Here is a 16047-nt window from a genome sequence, read left to right as displayed (position 1 = left end):
TAGTAGTAGAAGTAGTCGTGGTATTAGTAGTAGTAGAAGTAGTAGTAGTAGTTGTAGTAGAAGTAGTGAGCGGTTGGTTTTGGCCAGTCTGTGGGCGGAAAGCAGGCTGCGCTTGGGGCCACCCAAATGAGGGCTCTTGATGTAACTCCCCACCTTCTTGATGGGAATCTTCCTGCAAGTCACCGGATTTCTCAGGCCTTAGTGTCCTCATCCATAAAGAGGGAGAATGGTTGGAAAATTCAGGAGGGCTACTGGGCATGCCAACTCACCGTCACCTATAGCGCGCCATTTAGTATCATTACATGACAAAGCACAGAAGATGGGCAATGAGCAGTGTCTCCTTCCTTCTCCAACCGTGTGCCCTGAATGCCCCCATTTGGTCTGGAGCTGCTCTATGAATGGACCAAGTGGCTGCTCAGAGCTGGGGCATCTTTGCACCTGCAGTGGGTGGCGACTGAGGCAGAGGTGACGTGATGTTTTAGAGATTCTCACACTAGTAATCAATCAACCCTCCGGTCTGGGGGAGGAATGGAGAGCTTAACTTCAAAGGGAAGGACCAAACATTCTGCCTCCTGTTGAAACTCCATATGCTGACAGCAGAGACTAGATGCCTTATTAACCTTGGGGGAGGTGCCCCAATGTTCAAAAGGTAAAACTCTGCTTTTCTCCAGATCTTGAGTGTCATTAAGCAATCACGCTGCTGAATGAAGGAGCGAATACTGAAGAGGTGTTTGTGCCGCTGAGCTCCCTTATGATGACTACTCCTGCCTGATGTGTGCACTGAGCCTCAGTTTCCTGGAGATAGCCTCTTTGTCGGGATTATCCTACAGATTATGGGAGATAATGCTCCTAGTCAGCGCTCAATTAAAGGTGGCTATTCTTACTCCTGGTTCATTTGACTTTTGCCCTCGGGGAGGGCAAAGGATGGACAAAGTCCCAGAGCCATTTAGGTAGCAGAAGCAAGACTAGAATCCAGGTGCCTTGAGCCCTTAGGATGGTCTTAGGATGTACATTTCCTGCAAGGGGGCTCTCAGTTATTCACATGAAATAGCTCAGGGCTATTTAAAAGGCTTCTCCTTTGAGACTGATAGGATTTTTTTAACGGAACTTCACTTGAAACATGTTTTTGTTGCTGCTGCTGTTAGTTTGCTTTTTGGGAAAGGATGAGAGAAGCAGGTAAGCTGAGCATCTTGATCAGATCTCCACGTGAAAGACGCCAGCCCCTCACATTCTGGGCTTTGCAATAACTCGTCTGCACAGCAGGTTTCATGGTGAACCGGCAGGCCCTTCTGCATTTGATCTGTCTGTCTCTGTCCCTCAGGCCACAAACACCCGGGCTGCTGAGATCCTCGGTGTGTGCAGCTGAGCTCCACATTAGCATCGGGTAGCTTCCTGAGGCGGCAGAGATTTAACGACCACGAAAATCCAGCTGTGCTCAAACCAAGAGGTGCCCTCACTGTGGGCCGATGGTGGCAACAGCACCCAGCTTGGCCAGACTCCACGCAGGCCCAGCAGGCCAGCCAGAGGAGCGGGCTCCTTCCATGTCATCCCTTGCAGAGACCACATGCATCTTCCAAGAAGACACATGTGCTTTTTACTGCGAAGGAGACTCATCTGGGAGAGTTGCTTTTGGAGCCTGAGGCATATTTTTTTGGATCCCCTCAACTGGGGCAAATCCTTGGTCTTCTAGGACAGCTTAGAGTTTTGGAAACAGGTAACTCAGAGCCAAGGGCAGAGAACAAGGTGTACCACGGAGGAAGGAGAAGGACTGATTTTGATCAAGTCCAAGATGTGACTCTAAAGCAATAAACGTGAATTTTTTGGCAAGGCTTAAAAAGGGCTCTATAAGGCCATCTGCAAGGAAATGCCAAGCCCAGAAATGGTGTGAGCAATGGCCACTTCTCCTAAGTGAAGGCACGGATGGCTGTTCCAAGGGCCTATTCTAAGAAAACCTTTCTGGCATTGAGGTCTACACTGATCAAAAACAAAGCAGTTACTTGCCAGTCACACTCTTTTAAAAGGGTGTTGGGGGGGTTGCTCAGGAGGAGAAGGGGAAGAGGACCCTTGCAACTACAACCCACCCGTTCCTCCTATAGGAGCAAAACCCAGTGTGAAACAGAGGAGAAATTGCAAGCCACGCCCAAATGAATCTGGACTCTGGATGCATCACCAAAAAGTTTTCTTTCACTGACTCAGTTGTTGACCATAAAGGAGAAGCAAGAAATCTAAAGGGTAGGGGCAGCTGGGTGGCTCAGTCATTAAGCGTCTGCCTTCGGCTCAGGTCATGGTCCCAGGGTCCTGGGATCGAGCCCCGCATCGGGCTCCCTGCTCGGCGGGAAGCCTGCTTCTCCCTCTCCCCCTCCCCGGCTTGTGTTCCTGCTTTTGCTGTGTCTCTCTCTGTCAAATAAAGAAATAAAATCTTAAGAAAAAAGAAATCTAAAGGGTAATTGAGCTGGAGGTTAGAGATTGCCTTCTACAAGATGCCTGTATGAAGGGCTGGCAATGTGAAGGACAGGCGGCTGGCCAAGTGGTGGTTCCATGTCGGCCCTCCCATCTGACTACCATCTCTGTGAGCGGAGACTTACGGTCTGTAGATGTCTATGTACTCAACTGGATACCTCGTTCTCAATACACTGTTGGTGGTAGATAGTGAGGAGGAACAGAGAGGCAAGATTTCAACAATCGCCCCCCACACCTGTGCACTTACTGAAAGTGGATCGCCCTTGGCATGGGAGAGGCCAGCCCTCTAGTTATGTGAAATGACATTACCTCAGAGCCCCGAGCTCCCAGTTCTCTGAACAGGAAGGAAGCAGACCCGCGGCTCTATAAGAGCCATTTCCTCTCTGCTGTATTAATTTCAGAGATTAAGTAAGCCACTCCTCTGTGGACCCAATACACTGAGATAACAACCATTGTGTTTGCTGTGACTCGCACTAACGGAGTTAACCCTGGTAGACTGGTGATGTTGCAGGCTTTTAATGTCAAATTCAACTAGCCAGCGGCTCTCGTGGTCCCATCTATTGTCCTGGCTCCTAGAACTACCGCTGGAAACCCTAGCCCTTAGTTTCAGACACATAGATGAGGTTTGGGTTCCAAGGAAGGAAAGGAGAAATTTGTCAAGTGGGTTTTTTAAAACACCAGAGCCAGAGAGAGTTTGAATGGGAATCTCTTTCTGTGCCCTACTCACTGGCTTCCTGTTCTCAGTGGTACCAGGAAGCTAATGCAATATATCTAGTGTCTGTCAGTTCCACATTCCTGGTTTCTGTCGAGAGAAAAAGAAGGCTTTTCTTCCCTTGCACTCTCCCTTTCTTTCTACTTGAAGGGGTGCAGCGTAGAGATCACTAGACTGGGAATCGGGATGCATCCTTGCACTGTATTTCCTGCTCTTCCAGAAATTCATAAGGGGCAAGGTCAGCTCATCTCCTACATCTTTTCTAGGTCAGATTCTAGTTTCTTACATTTTGGGTTGGTTCCCTGCCAACAAGTTTGCATAGCGAATTTCAATAACACATCTTATGTTCAAGTTTAAGATTAGAAGCATTCAACACCCCCCTCCCCCCAATAGCCCATTGTCTGACCGATTCCTGGAGCTTTCTGGGCTCCTGACGATTTCCCACCATGGCGAAATGGGGAACCATGCTCTTGATTACAAGCCGACTTTTCCAGTCATCCATTGTTTGACCTGCAATTTTATTCTTGACTCTCCAAGGCGCTTCCCAAACGACCTAGACACAGGGCTTAGGGAGACAAAAAGTACACTGTCTTTCAGATATGAAGATGAGACCATTGACCCCGTGAATCACAGACTTTCACTCTGAGGACAGGTGTGTTGGGAGTCAGCCACATTCCCTTTCATGTCTCTCTCCCCACCCCACCACCCTCACTGAACCCCTTCCCACCCCCAGGGGTGAGGGGCACTTCTGTGAAGCCGTTGGCTGGGATGAGGTGGCAGTCCCTGGCTATGGTGTAGAGCAGAATTCACTGGAGAGTGGAAGGATGGGTGGAGAAGCAGCCTGACGTAACTAAAATAACACTAGGCTTGAAGGCAGGGAACGGGGATCTTAGGTCTGGCTTTTTTGTGCGTGTGGTAGGCAGTGAGATCTGGGGAAAGACTCTTCTGTTCTCTGACATAATTTTCGTATGTGAAAACCATGGTGGTTGGATCAGGTAATGGCTTAAGACCCCCACGGCTCTAGCAGAGTAAGCCTTATGGCCCACTGAAGGAGCAGCTCCCAGCTTTGCTCCCATTAGCACCCAGCCAAGCAAGCTGACTAACAGTTTATAACCTGACAGTCAGTGGAAGGAAGCAATGGGTGTTGGAAGGGGCTCAGGAAACCCTGGTGTACTGGTTTACACAAAACTAACCAAGCAGATGGTGATCATGTCTACCCCAGTGTATGCCCTCCATGACAGATAAGCAGACCCGTGCTAAACCAAGTAAAGCTTTTTTCATTTTATTTTGTTTCATTTCTTTTTGTCTTTCGTGATGTAGACATGAAATAAGAGCTCTGTTAAGGCATTCATATGTGAGAGAAGCTCTCCTTCTTGGAAATCCCCTTGGCAGTACAGAATCGGGCACAAAAATGTCAAGGTCCAGACTTCTGCCTGTGGGAAAATGGAAACGTACCCTTCCCATTTTCCCACTGAGTACAACTAAAACCTCTGGACATTATATATAAAATCAACATAAGAAGACCCTGGAAAGTGGAGAGAAGAAGGGACCTTGGGACCTGAGGAACAATGTGGTGGTGAGTTCTCTGGGTTTTTGCCTCATAGATCTCAGACACGGACCCGAGGAAGCTGGCAACCCCAAAATGCCAATGGGCACTGACGAAAAGTTCCCGACAAAAGCCTACTCTCTTTAGCTAAAGGGCCAGGAAAGGGGCAGCCCACCAAGGCAGAAAACTTTTATACAAGAACTGCTCTAATTCAGCTAATCACCACAGGAAAACTTGTGGTCCCATCAAGTCCCAACATCAGGGGCCAAGTGGGGGCCTAGACTCCACCCCTACCCAGCAGCAATGATTTATTTCTCCCTGTCCCCCCTAGGGTGGTATCAGAGGAGGCCTAAGAGAGAGTCAGGACCTTTGCTCTGCACAGTGGTAATGAGTCCACGTCCCATCATTGTCAATGTCCATGGAGATCACAAGGGGAACAGCAATGAGGCACTCCTACCGATCCCAGCCAGGACAGTATCAGTGAAAGCCTAGTAGGGAGCTAGAACTATCACTACTACCCAGGAGTAATGAGGCACCCCAACCTCCTCGGTGTCAATGAAGGCTAAGTGGGGAACCTGGCAGAAATGAGATGGTGCTCCATTCCCTGCCAAAGCATTGTCCGAGGAAGTCAGCTAAAACACAAGATCTAAATAAGTGCTGAAATAAGAGAACTGTCAACCCAGAATCTTATACCCAGTGAAAATATGCTTCAGGTATGAAAGGGCAATCAAGATACTCTGAGATAAAGGAAAGCTAAAAGGATTTGTTAGTAACAGACCATTCCTAGGAGGATGGAGAAAGGATGTTCTCTAATCAGAAAGGAAGTGATCAAAGAAGTTTTCCTGTGGTGTTTAGGAATTTTGGACACCACCAGGGAAGAATGAACAATGGAAAGAAAAAAATATGGGTAAATATAATAGACTTTCTTTCTCTCAAGTTTTCTAAATTATGTCTGATGGTTGAAGCACCAATTATAACATTGCATGTTATGGTTCTAAATGTTATGTGGAAGAAATATTTAACACAATTACATTATAAACAGGGGAGGGTAAAGAGGTGGAAAGAGAAGTAAGGTTTCCATACTTCACTCAAACTGGTAAAATATTGACATCAGTAGACTATTACAAGTTATGTGTGTATGATACAATACCTAGAGTAACCACTAAAAACGGCATACAAAAAGATGCATGTGAAAACACTATACATGAATCATCAAATGGAATTTCAAAAAATGTTCAAGTAACCTATAGGAAGTCAGGACAAAGAAAATAAAGAAACAAAAACAGAACAAACAAAATAAAAATAAATTGGTAGACTTAAGCATTAACTACCAGTAAGTTCATTAAAATGAAAATGATCCAGGGGTGCCTGGGTGGCTCAGTTGTTTAAGCGTCTGACTTGAGCTCAGGTCATGTCTCAGGGTCCTGGGATCAAGCCCTGCATTGGAATCCCTGCTCAGCAGGGAGCCTGCTTGTCCCTCTCCCTCTGCCCCTCCCCCCACTTGTGCGCGCGCGCTCTCTCTCTCTCTCTCTCTCTCTCTCAAACAAAATATTTTTTAAAAAATGAAAATGATCTAAATCTGCCAATTACAAGACAGACATTGGCAGAGTGAAACAACAACATGACAAAACTACATGCTGTCTATGAGATGCTCATTTCAAATATAATGATGTGAACAGGTTGAAAGTAAAAGGTGAAAAAAGATATATCATGCAAATGTTAATAAAAAAATAGTAATGGGGTAGCTCTGGTATTAGCAGATAAAGTAAACTTCAGAACAAAGAAAATTACCAGAGACGGAGAGGGGCATTACATAATGATCAAAGGGTCAATCCACCAAGAAGACATAGTAATCCTAATTGTACACACACCAAACAACAGAACTGCATGACATATGAAGCAAAAATCAAAAGAACTGAAAGGAGAAATAGAAAAATTCTCGTTTATAGTGGAGACTTCTTCTCTCAACAACTGATAGAACTAGACAGAAAATCAATACAAAGAACTCAACAACATCATCATCTAACAGGATCTAATTGACATTTACGGAACACTCCACCAAAAAACAGTAAAATTTACATTCTTTTCAAGCACCCAAGGAATATATACCAAGATAGACATATTCTGGACAACAAACCAATCCACAGACATTTAAAGAATCGAGATAATACATGGTGTTTTCTCTGACTATAATGGGATCAAATTAGGGAACAACAACAGAAAGACAATAGGAAAATCTCTAAACTAAACTAAACAACACACTAAAAAAATCTATGAGTCAAAGAAGAGGTCTCAAGAGAAATTTTAAGAATACATTTTACTGGACTGTGTGGGTGGCTCAGTTGGTTAAGTGTCTGAAGTCTCAGTCTCAGCTCAGGTCTTGATCTCAGGGTCACTTGTTCAAGATCCACGCTGGGCATGGAGACTACTTTATAAAAATACATTGAACTGAATGAAAACAAAAATACAATATATCAAAATTTGTAGGACACAGGTAAAGCTAGAGGGAAATTTACAGTACTAAAGTCTTACAATAGAAATGCAGGAGAAGCCTAAAAACAATATGTTTCCAAATAAGATACCAAGAAAAAGAAGAGCAAAATAAACCCAAAACAAACAGAAGGAAGGGAATATAAAGAATAGATACAGATATTAAAATTATATTGAAAACAGAAAAAAATGAAGCCCAGTGGAAAAAAGGTGGTTCTTAGAAAAAATATATATAATTCACAAGCATCTAGAAAGACTAACAAAAGGAAAAGAGGGAAAACACAAATTACCAATATTGGAATGAAAAAGAGAATATTACTACTGATTCTGTAGACATGTAAAGAATAATAAGGAAATACTAAAAGCATCTCTACCCACGCGAATTTGGAAATTAGATGAAATGGGCCAATTATTCTAAAAGCACAAACTACCAAAATTTACCCAATATACTTATTAAAGGAATTAAGTTCATAATTAAAAAAAAAAACTCCAGAAAATGAAAACTCCAGACTCAGACAGTTTCACTAGAATTATACCAGTTGTTTAAAGAAGAATTAGCACCAATTCTACATAATCTCTTCAGAAAATAGAAGAGGAGGGGACACTTTCCAACTCACTGTGTTACCCTGACAGCAAAGATGAAGAATGTACAAAGAAGACTACAGACTAATATTTCTCATGCACAGAAACACAAAAATCCATAACAAAGTTTTAGCAGTTTATAAGAAGAATTATATATTATGATCAAGTCAGGTTTATTCTAGGGATGCAAGGCCCACATTATCCACCATATTAACAAGCAAAATAGTAAAAATCATATGATCATCTCAAAACAATATTGAAAAAGAACAAAGTTGAAGGAGTCACGCTTTCCAATTTTAAAACTTACTACAAAACAAAATCAAAATCAAAACAGTGTGCTACTGGCATAAGGACAGACGTATATGCCAATGGAATAGGCTTGAGAATCCAGAAATAAACCCATAAATCTACAGCCAGTTTATTTTCAGAAAGGGTGTCAAGATTATTCAGTGGAGGAAAGAATAGTCTCCTTAACAAATGATGCTGGGACAAACGGATAGTCACATGCAAAAGAATGAAGTTGGACCCCCTACATCATACCATATACAAAAACCAACTCAAAATGGATCAACCTAAACACAGGAGCTAAAACTATAAAACATGTAGAAGAAAACATAAGGGAAAATCTTTATAACATTGGATTTGGCAAAGGATTCTTAGATATGACACCAAAAGCATGAGCAACAACAACAAAATAGATAAACTGGACTTCATCAAAATTAGAAACTTGCACATCAAAGGACATTATCAAGAAAATGAGACAGCCTACAGAATGAGAGAAAACTATTGCAAATCATATATTTGAAAAGGATCTAGTATGAATTAGAATGTATAAAGAACTGTTACAACAATGAAAAGACAAACAATACAATCTAAAAAACGGACAAAAGACTTGAATAGACGTTTCTCCAAAGAAGATACACTTTGGGCCAACAAGCCCATGTAAAGATGCTCAATACCATTAGGCCTAAGGGAAATGCAAATCAAAACTATGATATACCACTTCCCACCCATTAGGATAGCATAATTAAAGGAAAATAACAAGTGTTGGCAAGAATGTGGAAAAATCAGAACCCTCGTACATTCCTAATGAGAATTTAAATGTCATGGCTGCTGTGGAAAACAGTTTGGCAGTTCCTCAAAAAGTAAAATGTAGAATTACCATCTGACCCTGCAATTCCACTCCAAGTATATATCCAAAAGAATCAAAAATAGGTACTCAAACACTTTTACACAATCTTCTTAAGTGCATCATTCATGATAACCAAAAGGTGGTGATAACCCAAATGTCCATCAGTGTATAAATGGATAAACAAATTTTGGTACAACCATACTGTGGACTGTTATTCTACCATTCAAAGGAATGAAATACTGAGAAAGGCTAGGACATGGATGAACCTTGACAACATTACACTAAGTGAAAAGAAGCCTGTCGTAAAAAGTCACATATTGTATGAAATTATATGAAATGTCCAGAATAGGTAAATCCATAGAGAGAAATCAGATCGGTGTTTGCTAGGCGCTGGGGGGAGGGGAGAATGGAGAATGACTGCCTAATGAGTACTGGGTTTTATTTCAGGGTGATGTAAACTAGATAAAGGTGATGCTTTAGTACATTGTGAATGTATTAAATGACACTAAATTGTTGTGCGACTTTCGTCTTTAAAAAAATAGCGACAACACTAAATACTGGGCACAATGAGAGAAACCAGATCATTCACACATTGCTGGTGGGAATGAAAAGTCACTCTGCGAAAACAGTCACTGCAAAACTGGCAGTTTCTTTAAAAACTAAACACACAACCATTAGATGACCCAGCAACTGAACTCCTGGGTATTTATCCCAGAGGAATGAAGACTTGTGTTCACACAAAATTTTGTAAACGAGTGTTTAGAGTAGCTCTATTCATAGTAGCCAAAAAAGGGAAACAACCCAGAAGTCCTTCAATGGATGAATGGTTAAACAAACTGGTGCATGTATACCATGGAATACTACTCAGCAATATAAAGACATGACTGCTGATCCATACAATGACCTGGATGAATCTGCAGAGAATTATGCTGAGTGAAAAAAGTCAATCCCCCAAATTTACATACTGCATAATTGCATTTCTGTAACAATCTCAAAATGACAAAACTATAGAAATGGACTGATTAGTGGTTGCCAATGGTTAAGGAGGGAGTGAGTGTCAGAAGGAAGTGGATGTATCCACAAATGGGCAACATGAGGGATTCATGTGGTGACGGGAATGTTCTGTACCTTGGCTGTATGTACCAATGTCGGCATCCTAGTTATGATATCGTACTATAGTTTTGCCAGATGTTATCATTAGGGGAAGTTGGTTAAAGGGTATGTGGGACCTATTTGGATTATTTCTTACAATTGCATGTTCACTTACAATTATCTCAAAACAAAAAACTTCTGTTAAAATCATACGATCACATCATTTGATGCAGAAAAAGCACTTCACAAAATTCAACATCCATTCATGATAAAAACTCTCAGAAAACCAGGAATAGAGGGGAACTTCCTCAACTTGATAAAGAATGTCAATAATAAACCTACAGCTAACATCACACTTAATGATTAAAGAATAAATGCCTTCCTTATAAGACTGTTAACAAGGCAAGTATATCTGCTCTCTTTACTGCTTAAATCAATATGTCGTACACCTTAAGCTCACACAATGTCGTATGTCAAATATCTCTCAATTAAAAAAAACAAAAACAAAACAAAACAAAAACATAGTAACATAGTACTGGGAAATTCTAGCTAGTCCATTAAGCTAAGAAAATGAAATGAAAGACATACGTGTTAGAAAAGAAGTAAAACTATTTCTATTTGCAGTTGGCACAATTGTTTATGTGGAAAACATTAAGAAATTTACAAAGAAACTCCTAGAACCAAGAAGAGAGTTCAGGAAGGTCTGAGATACAAGATCAATGAATAAAAATCAATTGCACTTATATGTGCCATCAATGAATAAATGGACACTGGGATTAAAAATACAATACCATTGAGGCACCTGGTCGTGAGCCTGAGATGGAGCCCCGAGTCAGGCTCCATGCTGGATGTGAAGCCTGCTTGGGATTCTCTCTCTCCCTTTCCTTCTGCCAACCCCCACCTCCGCAAAATACAATACCATTTACTATTGCCCCAAAACTTCCAAGTGAAAACTAAGCAAAACTTGTATAGGACTCATATACTGAAAACTATGCAGCACTGATGAAAGAAATAGGAGAAGAGCTAAGTGAATGGAGGGATATTCCATGTTCATAGATTAGAGGGCTCAACATATTAAAGATGTCGATTTTTCCCAAATTGATGTACAGCTTTAACCAATTCCTATCAAAATCCCAGCAAGACTTTTTCAAAGATTTTATTTATTTATATGAAAGAGAGAGAGAGAGTGTGAGCAAGGGGAGGGGCAGAGGGAGAAGCAGACTCCCTACTAAGTATGGAGCCCAACATGGGGCTCAACCCCAGGACCCTGAGATCAGAACCTGAGCAGAAGTCAGATGCTTAACTGACTGAGCCACCCAGGTGCCCCCAAATCCCAGCAAGGATTTTTGTAGATACAGACAAGATTATTCTAAAATAAATGGAATAATATTCCAAAATTAAATGGAAAGGCAAAGGAAGTAGGAGGGTGGAAACAATTTTGAAAAAGAAGAGTAAAGTGGAAGGAATCAATCTATCCAATTTCAAGACTTATTATATGGTCTCATTGATCAAGATCATGTGGTATTGGCAGAGGGACAGACAGACAGATAACTGAAATAAAACAGAGAACCCAGAAAAAGACCCACACAAATACGCCTAACTGATTTTTGGCAAAAGTGCAAAAGCGATCTGGTGCAGGGATATTAGCATTTTTAACACGGGGTTCTGGAACAGGCGAACATCTATAAGCAAAAAATGAACATCAACCTCAACCTCATCCCTTACACAAAAACTAACTCAAAATGGACCATGGAGTTAAATATAAGAGTCAAACTATACAAGTTTCAGGGAAAAAAGTAGAACATCTGAAGGATGTAAAGCTAGGCAAAACGTTCTTTCTCAGATATGATACCAAAAGCATGACCCATAAAAAGAAATATAGACAAATCAGACCTTATCGAAAATATAATCTTGTGCTCTGTGAAAAGATCCTGTGAATAGGATGAAAAAACAAGTTACAGACTGGAAGTAAGTATGTGCAACCTCATATCTGATAAAGGACTAGTATCTAGAATATATAAAGAATCTCAACACTCACTGGTAGGAAGACAAACTACTATCCAAGTAGAAAATGGGCAAAAGATGTGAAAAGACATTGTACTTCCAAGTTTCTACAGGTGGCGAATAAGCACATACAAAGATGTTCAATATCAGTAACCATTAGAGAACTGCAAATTAAAACCACAAAGCAATACTCTTGCATACATATCAGAATGGCTAATATAAAAAATGGTCATGATGGCAAAAACAGGTGAGAATGTGGAGAAGCTGCCGGTCAGAATGTAAAATTGTACAGACGCTCTGTAAGACTGGTACTTTCTTCTAAGAGTAAGCATGAAAGTATCACAGGACACGGCAATTGCACTCCAGGGCATTTATCCCGAAGAAACGAAAATGTATGTCCACACAAAAGACCTGTAGGGAGACTCATTAGAAAAAAACCCATGGCAATACCGATTTCCTGGTTTTGATGTTATACAAGTGGGATATAAGGTGTAACCACCGGGGGCCTCTCTACCATGTTTGAAATTTTCCCTGAACCTGTAATTCCTTCAAAAAAAGAAGCGAAATGCTATTCAAAACAGATGTCAATGTTCAGATCCAGGGGGACACTGATTCTTCTTCTTGCTTCCGGGACATGTCCTAAGTAGCATTCCTTTTTAAAGCAACATACAGAAGTTTGTACAGACCTTTTTATTCTTTAAAAAACAATTCCCACCCAAATCTTTCTTGAGTGTTTCAGGGGCCAAGCCTGAGGCCTTGGCTGTAACCTCACTCAAACACTAGGGTCTGGGGACAAAATGGCATATAATGTACAATGCACCCAAAGAGAACTGGGAAAAAGAGACCCTATTTACCGCAGAGGCCATCACTAACTCCCCGGCCCAGCATCTGGAGCCCGTGTGGGGGACGGAGGCCGGGATCTTATTTCAGGGCTGGCAACACAAAACCTATCGACATCAAACAAGCTACCCATTCAGCTCTAAAGAAAAAAGGCAAAAAAAAAAAAAAAAAAAAAAAGCCGCTTTTGCTTTTAAAGACTCCACTCTACTGATTTCTTGTCCTGCCCCTTTGTGGCTCCCAGCAGCCAACGTAAAGGGGACAAGTGGGGGTAATGGCCAGAGCTTCCAGAACAAAGGCTTGATTCTCTGGTCCGAAGTAGCAGCTTACTGGCTCAGCACCACAGCCGCGCACTTAGGTACTGGGGGGACCCGGGGCTGGGGAGCACAGCCAATGGAGGGGGTGCTGACAGGAGGTCCCTGCCCGGAAATTGTCTTTGTTTGGTCCAAGTCGGAAGGGATCTCCCACCCCCAGCATACCGGCCTCGGGCCGTGGTCTCGGTTCCTCTTTCCCTCTAGATGAACCTAGGCCTGGGAAACAACCCGTGGGCAGACCTTTCTGTGCACAGCAGGGGTCCACCACCTTTCCATCCCTGAGGCCCGCCTGGGCTCCTCGTCCCCTGGCAGCGCCCATGAGCACCTGTTCGGGAAGCCTTTGCCCCTCGCATAAAAAGAAACCAACTCCCAGCAATTGTTCTTACCCAAGCACAGTCCAGGGCTGTAGGGGAACCCCAGAGCCATCTGCCACACACACTTTGGATTTCATTCCCACAAATCCATGTGCATTCAACTTTCCACTTCATACATACCCACGTTCGGCCTCCATACAGAAAGAAAACGTGCCCCATCCTCAAATATGTGGCTGCCCCAGGGAGATGCATTGCTTTGTGACTTTGTAGCCTGTGCCCGTGGGCATTAGGGTGAGGCAAGGGGCGTTCTCATACCTCAGCTTCAGAACAGAGGCCTGTGGGCAGTCTCTGTTTCCCCCTCAGGCTCTAAGCACATACCTGGGACCCCCTGGCCACCCACACCCAGAGCTCTGAAGGCACACTAGTACCGCTGGGGTTATCGCTGGCTCACCCCACCCCGTGTTAGCCACGTCTCTAGTGCCTGATTTCTTGCTTCCCGGGTCTGTGGACTCTGCCAGATCCCTCATGTCCACCTCCAGGTGCCAGTTGGGGCCAGCTTTACCTTGCTGCCGCCCGGCTGCAGGCATGACAGAGGAAGGAAACCAGGAGCCAAGTTAAAGGCACTTGGCAAGGAAGGAAGGGGAGCAACGCAAGCCTGAAATCTTCTTTAAAAGCCAAAGGAAGGGCGCCCGGGTGGCTCAGTCAGTTAAGCGTCTGCCTTCGGTTCAGGTCATGATCCCAGGGTCCTGGGATCGAGCCCCGCAGACGGGTTCCCTGCTCAGCGGGGAGTCTGCTTCTCCTCAGCCCCTCCCCCTGCTTGTGCGCATGCTCTCTCTCAAATAAATAAATAAAAGCTTTTTAAAAAAATAAAAGCACAAAGGAGTTCTGCCCTTGCCCCCCAGCCGCTATCATTTCGGCCAGGAATAGCCTTGGGCTTCGGACTGGAAGGTCCAAACAGCATGCTACGCTGTGAAGCCGAGTTGGGCGCCTACTTCACAGGTGCACTGACAGACCTGAGTGTGTCTCTCATCCTAACTGCTTCTTCCTCTGTGTCCCCTGGATGCGGCGAGGTTGAGGAGACAGGCTCAGCCATTCCCAGTGTGACCCCCTGAGGCCATGATGTCCCACCCCGAGGCACCAGGTTGTTGGGCAGATTTTTGGTCAGGATAGAAGACATTCAGTAGAAGAGCCCTCATTTTTCAAGGGTCAAATTTAGCCCCCAAAGCAAAGAAAAAGCCAAAAGACCTCCAGGTTTCAAGTGAGCTTGTGGAAGAACAGATCTGCAGTGTTGATGGATAAATAATTCAAATCAGTTTCCAAACATGCACACTAGTGCTATGGGTTGAATTGTGTCTCCTTCCCATATTTTACAATGTGGCTTTATTTGCAAATAGGGTCATTGCAGGTGTCAGGAGTTAAGACGAGGTCATCCTGGAGTAGGGTGGGCCCTTAATGCAGTATGACCAGCGTCCTTATAGAAAGGGGACATTTGGACCCAGAGGGAGAACATCATGCGAAGACTGCACTGATGCCGCCACGAGCCAAGGAACCACCAAGCCCTAGAAGAAAGAGCAGAACAGGTCCTTCCGTGGCCCCTTCAGAGGGAGTGCAGCCCTCCTGACACCTCGATCTCAGAAATCTACTTTCCAGGGCTGTGAGAAAACAGACGTGTGGGGTTTAAGGCGCCCTGTTTGTGGAATTTTGTTATGGCAGCCCCAACAAACTCATACGCCGGGGACAGAAATGTTTGTAAGGGAAGGCACAGGTACCAGCGAGGACTGGCCCGTGTCCGCAGCACAGCACACTCACTGGTTACTCTGAGCTTCTGGGCTCACTTACTATTCTGTGGTGAAAGATTCTCTCTCATTAGGATGACTAAGAGCTGGAGTGTTCATAGCCCAGGGCCGTCTTTGGCTCTGGGCACTTACAGAACACCCAGTTCTGGACTCTTTATTTCTCCCAGGTGGCTCTGAACCAGAGCACCTGACACAGTGCTTTGCTCATGGCAAGCAGTTTGTAAAATTTTGTAGACAAAAGTGGGGGTCAGGGGGAGCATGTGGGAATGGAGAAGAAGCAAGGACATGAAGGGAAGGAGGATTCCCTTGGCTTGATGACTGGCTGCATACAGACCAGGAAGCTAAGGCCACACCTACCTTCCAGAACTTCCAGGCCAGACAGTGGGAAGAAGTGTGGGGCTGCTGATAGGCAGAGAGCACTGCATAAGGAACAGATCGAGCAGCTCGCAGCCATCCATCATGGCCACTGTGGCTGCTAACTATCAGCAGGTCACCCTGCTCGAAAAGGTACCGGCTAACTATTCATAATTACTATCTGCCACTCACAGTCTTGGTGTTAAGCTGGGCGTGAGTCAGGTAGGATCCCCTGGTTCCAGCAGGATTCAGACCCGGGAGAAGCAGGTAGAACCCCAGGCTGGAGACAGGCAGGTCAAGGGTTAAAGAGGCCAGGCATCTAGATATCAGTACAGGCAGGACTTTGGAGCCCAGTGAAGTAGGAAGGCAGGGTTCTCAGTCATAAGTTATGGGGCTCTGGAAAAGCAGCTTCAC

At 43.8% G+C, this 16047-nt stretch overlaps 1 protein-coding gene across 6 annotated transcripts in view; it reads right to left on the bottom strand.

The window, feature by feature from the left end:
- The window catches only part of MAMLD1 (mastermind like domain containing 1), a 117010-nt gene that overhangs the window by 53576 nt on the left and 47387 nt on the right, over positions 1-16047 (bottom strand). For 4 of the 6 annotated variants that reach the window (XM_073887906.1, XM_073887905.1, XM_073887904.1 and 1 more), the window contains exon 2: positions 3579-3737. The exons of 1 other annotated variant lie outside the window; for it this stretch is intronic. In XM_073887906.1, coding sequence (XP_073744007.1) covers positions 3579-3674 — 96 coding nt within the window. In that variant the 5' untranslated portion in view covers positions 3675-3737. Of the gene's footprint in view, positions 1-3578; positions 3738-16047 lie in introns of those variants that run through there. One more of the 6 variants, XM_073887907.1, reaches the window with a different exon arrangement.

The sequence above is a fragment of the Callorhinus ursinus genome, unplaced genomic scaffold (assembly GCF_003265705.2).
Source record: "Callorhinus ursinus isolate GAN/ISIS: 27379988/994484 unplaced genomic scaffold, GSC_fseal_2.0 scaffold84, whole genome shotgun sequence".
NCBI lineage: Eukaryota > Metazoa > Chordata > Mammalia > Carnivora > Otariidae > Callorhinus > Callorhinus ursinus.
Note: the sequence above shows the minus strand (reverse complement) of the source record. Positions and strands in the feature narration are given on the sequence as shown.